The sequence below is a fragment of the Idiotropiscis lumnitzeri genome, chromosome 16 (assembly GCF_059441095.1).
Source record: "Idiotropiscis lumnitzeri isolate Australia: NSW breed Sydney's pygmy pipehorse chromosome 16, RoL_Ilum_1.0, whole genome shotgun sequence".
In the NCBI taxonomy this organism is placed as follows: domain Eukaryota; kingdom Metazoa; phylum Chordata; class Actinopteri; order Syngnathiformes; family Syngnathidae; genus Idiotropiscis; species Idiotropiscis lumnitzeri.
The window spans coordinates 7,691,331-7,702,814 of NC_142406.1; the positions used below are offsets into that span (position 1 = coordinate 7,691,331).

General features: G+C 38.8%; 1 protein-coding gene across 1 annotated transcript in view; it reads right to left on the reverse strand.

Annotated features, from left to right (window-relative positions):
* LOC148321116 (thrombospondin type-1 domain-containing protein 7A-like) overlaps positions 1–10,820 on the reverse strand; it is a 70,450-nt gene extending 59,630 nt beyond the window's left edge. The window contains exon 1 of the mRNA XM_088318907.1: positions 10,648–10,820. Within this exon, the coding sequence (XP_088175033.1) occupies positions 10,648–10,795 (148 nt within the window). The 5' untranslated portion in view covers positions 10,796–10,820. The remainder of the gene's footprint in view (positions 1–10,647) is intronic.
* Positions 10,821–11,484: the final 664 nt, after the last annotated feature.

The following is an 11,484-nucleotide window of genomic DNA, read 5'->3' on the forward strand; positions in this document are numbered from 1 at the left end:
CGGTATTTAGAAAATAAAACATTAACAAGGTTCATTCATTTAATTTTTTTCAAGTTCGGCGGGTCGGATTAAAACGTTTAGCGGGCCGCATGTGGCCCCCAGGCCGTAGTTTGCCCACGCCTGGGGTATACAATGCAAGTATATGCCATGCTTTTGCAATTCTGGGCAATTACATAATTGTAGTGCTAACACCCCATCATTTTAACAGCCACATTATGAGCCATATTCTTCCATCTGTGACAATGTTTTTTTTATTAGGCTGCTTAGCTTGCACTCCAATGTACATGTATTATCACTCAACTTTTAATTCATGAAATAAATCCAATTAAAAAAATGTAATCAGAATAATGTGTTTATCGACAGGAAACTGTAACAAGTTGTTCCAGCGACCGCGGTTAAGTCATTTTTAATTGTTTTTTTTCACTAAGATGATTCAAAACGTCACTCACCCTTGCACCATTACAATGACTGTCGTCACATAGTGACACTATTTTTGGGATTGGAAAGCGCTTCGCACTATACGCTCTGTAATGATTTATGCCAACGTTCAGTGAGTGATTTTATTTACATTCTTATAATTGTATGTATCTCTGACGCAGTTTGAACTGCAGAGTGTACAGCTTGTACTTGCCGAGGTCAAAAATTGCTGGTTGCCCATAGCCCAAGAAAGTAGCTAATCCTACAGTATTTTGATGAAGTGGATCAAACACATTTTCCGTGGAGAGAGGTTATAACGGCCAGGCTGAATCGTGCCGACAACCGAAGCGCAGCCTTAACGATCTGAGTGCGTATTAAAACAAACAGTGTTTTGTGTGTTGATGTGGGGTGTGATAAACAAAGTGTGTGCCAATAATTCAGCATAACTTGCAGGCCATTTGTATTTTCCTGACCAGTGGTGTGAATCAAATGCACCGCAAATGTCACTCCAGATCCACAATCATCACTAATTTACAGCATAATCGGTCCAAGCTTGAATGGCGGCCCCTTTGGTGTCCCTTTTCCCAACCTTTTCCTGTGTCTCGCTGCTTTGTGCGAATGGCATTGACACCGAAGGGGTGAAGTAAGTGGTGCAGCAATTCTCAGAGTTTTGGAGGTTGTATGTGACGTTTTTCTCACCATATTTGTTGTAAGCAATTGTTTTGTTTTATATATATATATATATATATATATATATATATATATAATACGATCAAAATGATATTTTATATGCAATCATAATGGGGTCATGTGGTAAAGATAATTTATGACTATTATATGATACGATCAATGTTGCTACAGTTACCCTAATAAAGTAACTTAGTTAAGTTCCTGATTACTTTCTGCTAAAAGTAACTAAGTTAGGTAACGTATTTTTTAAGAGTCTTGTGGGGATTTCACTTCACTTCCAGTGAATGTGCTTTGTTGGGCCTTGTTTTTATAAAAAAGAAGAAAAATAAGACGCACTTAACATAAATAATTTTTTTCAATAAAACAGTGTAACGTAATGGAACAGCAGTTAAAGATGCAACTGAATACATGTTCTATGGTGTTGATTTTAGTCTTGTAGCGCTTTTATTATTAATTAACTAAAACAAATAATAACTTTGATTTGTGTAGTTCAAGTGATAGAATTAATATAAATTATTTTTCTTAAATTCGATTTTGCTATATATATTCACATACATGTTGCTCAAATTTTTTCCCGTTAGTAATCCACATCGACCAATTTAAATTCTAAATGATTTATAGAGATCTTACTTAGACACTGCTAAATTGGTTACACTATACTTTCAGATCATATGTCGGATGGTGGTTTTGCTGAAGGCAAGTGCTAATAGAGGAGGACAAGAAGAGGAAGAAACACCTTGATGAAAAGCTCTTAATGCTGCTTAGGCCAATCCTCCTGCACGTTCACTGGATCTCATAGAGCTTCCCGGGAACATGAGTTAGCCAGAGGAAAACAAGGCTTTATATACTAGAGTAGGACTACTAATCGCTCAACCACATAATACCAACCACACAACCTGGTATTCTACCACTATTGTTATAACAATCCGTTCATTTCCCGAGCAACTCAAAGAAAACTAAAGAGAGGCCAATTTTACATGAAACTAAGATTAACTTGAATAATCGGATGCTGAATTCTAACTTTTAACCCCTTTTCAACCATGCAACACAAAAAGTTAAAGTTGTAATTTCAGTCACCCCCCCCCCCCTCAATGTTGGTTGATTACTTCGTATGCTTCAAAAATCTAAAATCCACATGCAGACCAGGGATTCTCAATTTTTTTTTTTGTTCCACTAAGGAATCACAAAATATATTGCTCCCCCTCAACACTTAGCGCACTCTCTGACAATGAGAGCGCCACTGCCACCTACTGTCGAGGATGTGTAATTACACTTTAATATAGTATACCGCAAAAACAAAAATGTGTTCTCAGGGGGTCACACAATCCTCCACTGTCATCGTTATTTGAGAATGACTGGTGTAGACTAACTACAGCTAAGAGTCGACAGCAACATTTTCATTACGAGTAACTTTTTAAATTTACTTAAAATGAATGACCCACTTGCGAGATCATCAATTCACTTAACTGGTCCACTAGATTACTGAAAATAATGTATTTTTGTCCAACTGGCTATGCTAGCAACTTATTGCGACAGGCAGATAAATGTAATGGTATTCCACTTGACAGGCTACATAAGAAACCTGTGTATGTCCTTTTTAGGATGTTTTTGTTTGGTGGTGTGTACTGGCATTTATTCTAATGTGAAATCCGTGCCTTGGCTCAATAAAGTTTGAGAAACACCAATCTACACAAGTGACTTCGACAGGAACCGTGGGCACACAGGGACATCTGGTGTTTGTTTTCCAATCATGTGCCAGGACATTACAGATGTCTTTCACAGCTTGGTGGGATCAGTAAAGTTTTGACAATATTCCATCTCTTATAAGGAAACACGGGCGAGACAATTGGCGTATCATGGACGGTCTGAACGTAGCATAACTGTTAGTCTACTAACAGTGAATTTAAGTCACTAGCAGATAGATACACGTACCAGGACAGCAAGAAATAAATACAAACAAAAACAGCAGACGCCACAGTTTTGACCAAGAGAAGCATCCATTTTGCGACAATTTGGATTTTTTTTTTTTGAATACTACACCCTCGGGGACATTTAGCATGAAGGGTTCTACTGTAAAGACTTTCCTTATTGCAATGCTAATACAACAAATCTGATGTTGTCCAAAAAATGGCATAAAACCTTCAAGAATAAGTACACTGAAGGATTGTATTAGAGCGAAGACGACCAATTTCAACCTACATTACTGGGGATGTGAGGACATTATAGAAAGCGTGATTTTCGGGTGCAGGGCCTCGTGAGGATAAGAAAAGCCGCCCAGATATCTGACTTGTACTATTTCCTGAACTGAAGTAAACTGAAATTATCGGAACAAAACTTGGTTCATTTGTTGAGTCTTTATTTGACATCTTCTTTCTTGAATATAAAGACGAACACGCATTGAGTCCATTTAGTTAATTAAGGGTTTAATTTGCAAATATTTGGCAACTAAATCCAACAACACTATAGGACCTTACTTATTCTCCCCGATGTCAATTTTTACCAAAATGCTGCCATTGACACTTAAAAAAACACTACTTTCTAGTTCTATTAGGCAAAAGCAAAGTGAGCAGAAAAACTTTGATATATGTGACAGAGTAAAACTGCACACGTTACAACAAGGTGGAGTGACAGATTCTACGGACGCTTACCACAACAACAGTGTTCTGGCCTGCTGCACATGTCCGACCAGTACTTGGAATCCAATATTTTCCGAGGTATACATGTTCGAAACGCTTGTTTCTATATCGCACAATTATTTAGCCTCGCTTAGTTACTGTAGTATAGTTTAGGAAAACCCGTCCCCTCACCCTTTTAGTGAAAGTAACGAGGCAAAACCAATACACTCAATGACCGGAGAAAGGTTTCACAGCCAGTCTTGACATTTGCGAGACATGTTTCAAGTCAACGTTATAGGGTTATAAAAAAGTTATAAAATGTCCAAATGGGAAAACAGCAGTAATAAAGATGCCTGAGTTAAAAACAAGCAGCAGAAAGTTCAAGAATCTGACTCATAAACATATGCATACTGTATCTATCTATGTGAGTTTTTCTGCAAAACATATTTCTCCTAGTGCGGTGCATGCACTGAGAAGAAGAGCAGCCGGATGAAGCTCTGACAAACCTGCAGAGAATAATGGCTGCAATTTGGCACTTGAAACTGAGGGGAAAAAAGCTAATTTCACCCACCCCCGTTATACTTCAATACAACTCATCACAGCTGTTCTTGCACTGTCTGTTGTTCACCAAGTGTGTTCAAAACAAAATGGGTTGAAAATCACTTGTGATTCATGTGTTAAAAGTGGAATACGTGCTCTACATCAATTCTGTAAATACTAAAAACGGAAACGGGCCTCCAAACCTCCTGAAGCTGTAGTTTAAAGTTGCAGCATGAAATGATTGTCTCTGTGAATTGCAGTGTACGCCATGAGCAGGGTTACTTTTAATTATAGTTTTTTATTTATTTTTAGAGCGCGAACTCTAACACTACCTCACCAGTATGTTTCAAATAGCCTTGCTTTTGAACAACTTGTAGTAGAAGGAATTCGTATATGAGAGGATATATATCAACGATCAATTTAACAGTTTGTTCATCATCGCCAAGTGTCATCATGAATAACTACTGGATGGACTCCATCGAGTCATTCTGCCATGTAGCCCTCGTCCCTCTTGTGCACTGAATTTAAAGGAAATGAGCGGAGCCGCTTCCATTGGATTGCAATCAAGTCGCTACGTTCCTTCCCACAACGGCGCAAATGCTCCTTTCTACCTACGCCTGTCTTTCAAAAGAAAGTAAGAAAACTCCATTTGCGTGATTACCTTTGTGCTGGACTTGCACTGGGGACGAAAATAGGGCCCTAAATGGTATGGCGGGTGTTTAACTAATTCTTGTCACAGCCTACATTGTAGGATTTCATTTTATGGGGAGTGTCAAATCAATTTTTGAACAGAAATCAATGGAAATCTATTTAGTCAAGGAAAACGGTCAACTATTTAATTTATTTTCAAAGGCTTTTGGTACTAAATAAATGCTTGCAAAACTAAGTGAAGACAATTTACATTTTTTGTACAATACAGTATTCAGCAAGATATAGAAAGTATGTACATGATTTACTATAGTGGGCCGCATAAAATTATGTTTGACACTTGTGGTTTAGAACTTATAAATATCACAGACTGAATCAACATTACCTCTGCTGCTTGCTACCTAGTAGTCCATTCACTAATTTTGTCGTGACCAGCCAAAGAATTGATTGTCATGCACAGAATGACTAGTGCAAATACAGAACTGTTCTATGACAAAGCAAAAAGCACAAGGTTGATTGAACTAAAATAGTCCCATAAAACGAGTGTTGTTCTAAAAGCGGCTAAAATGCCGCATAGATCTTTTCCTTTCCTCATATCAAATGTCAGATTTTAATCTATGCAGCTTTAAATAGGTCTGTCCCTATTTCTGGCATCTTTCAGGAAAATTACAAGTGCAGCATTCTGTCACTGTTGCGGTTCAAATCAATGACCTTCACTTACCTCGCAGATTTTTAGATGACACACAAAATATCCCATTCCACCCTCCAAGCACCACCCCGCCTTCTTTTCCACCTCTGAGACCCTCCTCCGTTCGAAGCTGAGGGGTCATTTACCACAAGGGTGGTGGAGTGGGGGTGGCATTGTGTGCACGTGTGTATTTTTAATGCTAATGTGGGAGGAGGCAATGAGGACAATGAAGGAAGAACAAAGAGGAGGCCCTATGATTGGGGATGTGCCACATGGACAAGAGGGACAACAACAAAGTGACTGAACATTGTCACAAATGAGAACAATGCAGTGATACGTTTCGCTGTGTGTGTGAATAGGCTCCATTATTCCTCTCTAGAGTGAACATCAGGCATTGTGATGCTTTTCAGGATCTACAAGGATTTGTGCTGCACCAGCATCGAAAGTGCGCAATTAAAATGATCAACGATATTTTTTTCATTATTTAAAATCCACAGTATATCGTGTTCACTAAAAATGTTGAGTGTGTTTAACGGCTGTGGATAAAGCTTTAGGTAATAATGCACTTTAACATCCTCCTTGTCATCAGATAAAAGTACATTGAAGTAGAGTGCAGTGCATTAGCTTGGTGAGGTTGCAGAAAGTGCAAGCTAGAAACGCGCAAAGAAATTGGCAAGTTGCGAAGACCGAAGTCTGCACAGACAAAGAAATTCTTGCAAAGAAAAGCTCGAAACATTTGTTCTCAGAATGTAACATTATCATTGTCACGCACACGTTTACAAAAATGAAAGTGTATTATTCAGTGATGTGAAAGCGCACAGAAAAGTGTCAAGGGAAATTAAGTCCTAACAAAACCGTTCCCACCAAAATTTGCGCTGGGGCAGACTTGGGTTGGGCTTGATGGTTCCATTGAGAGAAACTGCAAATGTATTTATCTCGTCATATTTTTTTTTTAGTGAACGGGTTACTGCTATGCACGTGAAAAAAATAGAGAGAGAGAGAGAGGGAGAATAAATATGCAGTAAAGTCTACTCTCTGCATTTGACACCCTCAGAAGCAGTGGGTAGCAACTGTCTCACACCTGCAGACCAAAACATCTTGTCAGCACCCTTGTCAATGAAGATAACTGGAGATTTACCTTCACAATGTTTCACCGAAAATTGTGATGTCATATTTGTATAACCATGACAACGACACACAAGACAATTATCACTTGAATATATTGTGAATGCACTTATATGGAACTAGATGCATATGCCGTGAGGTAGTTTTTGTCGATGACGACAGTAATAGATCATCTGTTACAGAGGCTCAATGGGAAGATCGTTTTTGTTTTGAATTATTCTGATACGATTATAGTGCATACGGGACCATTATTTGAATGCATTATTATAATATAATATTGTATATGAATAACCTATATATATAAATTTTTTTTTTTTATTCTATTTTATGTGATTTCAGAATAACGATTTGCAAAAAGTTACCTTTCGGTGTCCAATAATGTTTGTACTTCTGGCGCTATCCTAGATTAAGAATGTGCATGTAACACTTTGGGCCAGGAAAAGGAAAAACAATTGGCTTGCAGTAAAGCAATTGCTTAAACTTTGTGCAGATCGTAAACTTTGAAGGACTGATGTTGCCTCAGTAGCTATATTTAGTTAGTTAAAGAACCACCAAGTAAGAGCAAATACAAATTCTGATTTCAAATTTTAATGGATTGAAGATTTATATTTTGCATGTTGGTATGTGGTTAGTGATAAATGCAATTTAATTGCGCCACCATAATATTTGGGCAGCAAATTATTAATATTGATGTATGATGATGAATTGTTATAGACCCAATTAATATCCATATCTGCGATACACATAATATATTGCACGTTTAAAGTCATATTTGAACGTTGAATCGACTATGCATGTCCTCTACTCTCCTGATCGGGGGATCAGCTGTAATTGACCTGAATTTCCATGCCAAGGGTTCTAACCTGCTGGCCTTTTGAGCTAAGAGGCTCGAAGCAATGGCCATGACGACCAACATCTGTGTGATTCTTTGCGTTCAGAAATCATGCTGATTCATTCATTCAGCATTTCGGCGGCTGAGATAAGAAGATGTGAGAAAGTTCGAGAGGAATGAGATCATACTTTAATCCTGAATGTTTTTCTGTTTCATACTGAGACAAGGCATACTAATCCTCTCTAAAACACAATATACGCAGAGATTACACGTGACAAACCCGCGACGTATATAAATTTATTTGTGTAGTGTTGTAAACGATGTATTACACTGTCCTCACGCTGGTTTCAAACCAACCATAGGAGTCGCGAGTCAGCAAATAATACATTGATTAAATGCTAATATTACCTCTGTGCATTTGATATAGTCCTCAGCTCATTCCCTTGGCACTTCTGCACTCTGCTGAGAACTGAAGTCTCAAGAGGGGCCGTCACAACACAACCCGTCCCAAAATTGTCCTGGTGCGACAGATGTATCTCGTTTGTGACACACACAAAATATACAAAGGAGGTTTTCGAAAGGGATATTTTTAAGTACCAATGGGAAACACAATCTCCTAGATATGGTAATACATGCATAATAAATGCAAGTATGGATCAACATGAGAGAAAAAAAAAAAACACATGAGTGCTGTTACTTGATCCTGTCAATGCGCCAAACCATAATGACCAAGACAAGTGCCAATGTGCTTAAGCCAAGAGTAGACACACACAAGCATGTCTATACCATATCTAGGTTAACTTTGTCTGGCCAATCTGCTCTGGTTTCTGTATCCTTAATCTCTTCCCCTGTGTCGACTCAGAGGGAGGCAGAGCCCATAATACGACAGGATTCTCATTTCTTTGCATTCGGTGTGAACAATGAAGCTTGTAAACAAGATTAAATGAAACGGAAGGATGCATCCAAGGGTTGCTTTTTGTTTGTTAGTTTTGTGAATTGTTTGAGTTGGACACCTTTGTGAATGCTACTCGGTTGGTGTTTCCAATGGCACTGTTATTGATTAGTGCATTTTTCTTCCTTTAGTCTCACAAATAGTAGTAAAAAATGAAAATAAAAATAAATATGCTGGTAACACTTTATAATAAGTACACAGTAATAAGCATTAGCTAAGCATTTCTAAATACTGAAGACATCATTTCTAAAGTATGTTTCTGACATGAATGAGGATTTGCATATAGTTGGTAAATACCTTATTATAAAGTGTTACCCGTCATCGCCACCTGATACTTTCTTTTTCTGACAGTTTACAGTATGCAGTTGCACACTGAATGATTTTGCAGTTTTTAATGTGAAGTGAATCTCAGCATCACCTATGTTCCGTCAAAACCATTTATCTAAATGACAAATGAAAACACTGTGAAGTATTTACAAACTATATACAAATAATTATTCATGTCGGGACTGTGCTTTACAAATGATGACTTCAGTATTTACAAATGATTAGTTAATGCTTACTCGTGTGTACTTATGACAAAGTGTTACCCATATGTTTTGTTTATAACTGACTTTTTACAATTAAGCACTAAATCTCTGAATCTGCATTTGTGGGTACGCGTATGAAGTCTTTATAGTGGATATAGTGACCTGCTGGTTGCCAAACATTCCATTTCGCTTTGGCTTTTTGTAAACGGTTTTACCTAATTGACACATTACACCACGCCTTTTTGATAAACAGAAGTAATTCAGAACCGCGGAACCGTTGCGAAATAGTGGCCACACACTTCATCTTTAGGACTGCCATAGGTAATTTATCATTGTTTATAATTAGGCTTTTTGTCCCCACTTGTAAGACAATTCAGTACAGTACTGTCAAGAACGACTAGCGCACACTAGTAGAACTTTTGAAAAATAATTAATTTTCCACACACAACGATATATAAAGGTCAATGTATTTTTAAGCAACTTAGAAACCTGAAGCAATATGACACTTTTAAGTGTTCTTTCGCGGTATTTATTATTCCAATATGTACAGGAGTGAATGATGATCCAAATATTTTCCCCAGAAATACATTACAAAAGGTACTACGACAAGAACAATCTTTACATTTTTACTCACATATTACAATATTAACAAGTATGGATTTTGTTCAAGACTCCACTCAAAGCCTATATTGATCCAATGCCGGCTGAACTACATTACTGGAACTATCAGCATTGATCAGCTGGTACTATTGGGGGCTGAAACCAGCACATTGATCCAGCATAACGCAGAGAGAGATTAGACCAATGTGAAGGGGAATGCTGAGATCCAGCTGCACCCAAAGGGGCATTCCCATCCTCATGGGTTAGGGGATCCATCCTCCTCCCCCATGCTTTATTCCTTTCCATTCTGCTCACTGGTGCATGTATTTGTATTGTGTCCCTCTGACCATGTGCTCCTCTCTCCCAGTGAATGAGCCATGAGTGGTGCAAGGCACCACCCAAAACAACAGTCCCAGCCTCCTATACTCAAAACAAAAATCCATTCATGTTTAATAACCGGCACTCATCCCCAAACCAAAACGTTCACTCCTGCACCTTGTTTGTTTTACTCTTATGTCACAATGCCAACTATATTTGTCATCCGATTGCGCACGTGTCAAACTGTGATGAATGACTCCAATAGAAGCGCGAGGATGAGAAGTCCCAGCTGCCTTCGGAGGAGAGGTGCAGCCAAAAGATATCAAACATTGTCCACTGCTGTCCCCCAGTTGTGGGGCAGAGCGTCATTGACCCGAGGGATTGCAGTACATCCGATGTATAAAACAACGGATACAGTAGCTTATGATGCATCATGCCTGCAGAATAACAAGAAGGAAAACTAAAAAAAAACAACTTTGTGTACGTCGGTCCTCCGAAAGGATGAGAACGTTTGCTTTAAGTGCATGGTAAATATGCTCAATGCTGGCACTACGACTAAGTTTAGCAGCTCTGTCAACTTGTGATGACCCCAAAAAAATCTCAATCAATATTTGAGAAAAACTGATATAGCAGTAGTCAACAAATCATTTGCAACATCCCCAAACCCGAAGCGCATCCACCGCAAAACATACCTGTTTGCCAAATATACGTGGGTTTAATTCCCACCACTGCTTGTGCGTCCAGTTCCCAGACGGCGAGAAAGAGCAGCGCTAACCTCCACAGCAAGGGTGCCCTTTTCAGCACCCGCAGCTTTCCAGCAGCTCCGCTGGCCAGCCCCATGGCCACCGCCACTGCGCAGCAGGCACCGTACTTCCCAATGCAGTCAGGAGGGATGAAAAATAAGCAGCCAAGCCACGAGGTGAAGATGAACTCAAGTGTGTGTGCCTTCTTAGGCTTTGCTTTTTTTGGCCACCCCAGTTTGTCCAAGGAGAGGTAATCCTGCTCGATGCTGGACGGACGACTCCACTTGCTCTCCTGCGCGTCTCTTCTTTCGCTCTTGGCTCCTTAAAGAGAGAGAATCATGTTTGGCACCAATAACACAAGGAACAATAGATCCCCAAAGACAGCCTGCTGCTGCTGCTGCATGCTGGGTTGATGCAGCACCTCCCTCCCTGCCTCTCCCTCTCTTGCTCTCTCTCTCTCTCTCTCTCTCTACACATATATATATACACACACACGCCCACCCATTCTACTCTCCCTCCTCCTCTCGCATCCTCCTTTTCAGATCCACTCAAGCCCAAACACACAAACAAACCAAAATCGAGAATCAAAGAAAGCAATTAGAACAATCTTTGAATTAAATATTCTTCATATTTGATGATTTTTCATTAATTCCAAGATATTATTCAAGCTTCGCAAAAAAGTTGTTGAAAAATGTGATTAATGCATTTTTTTAGAATAATTAATGAGAAAATATTAATCTTTTGACAGCACCAGTTTAAACAAATTTAAATCCTTTTGAACTCATT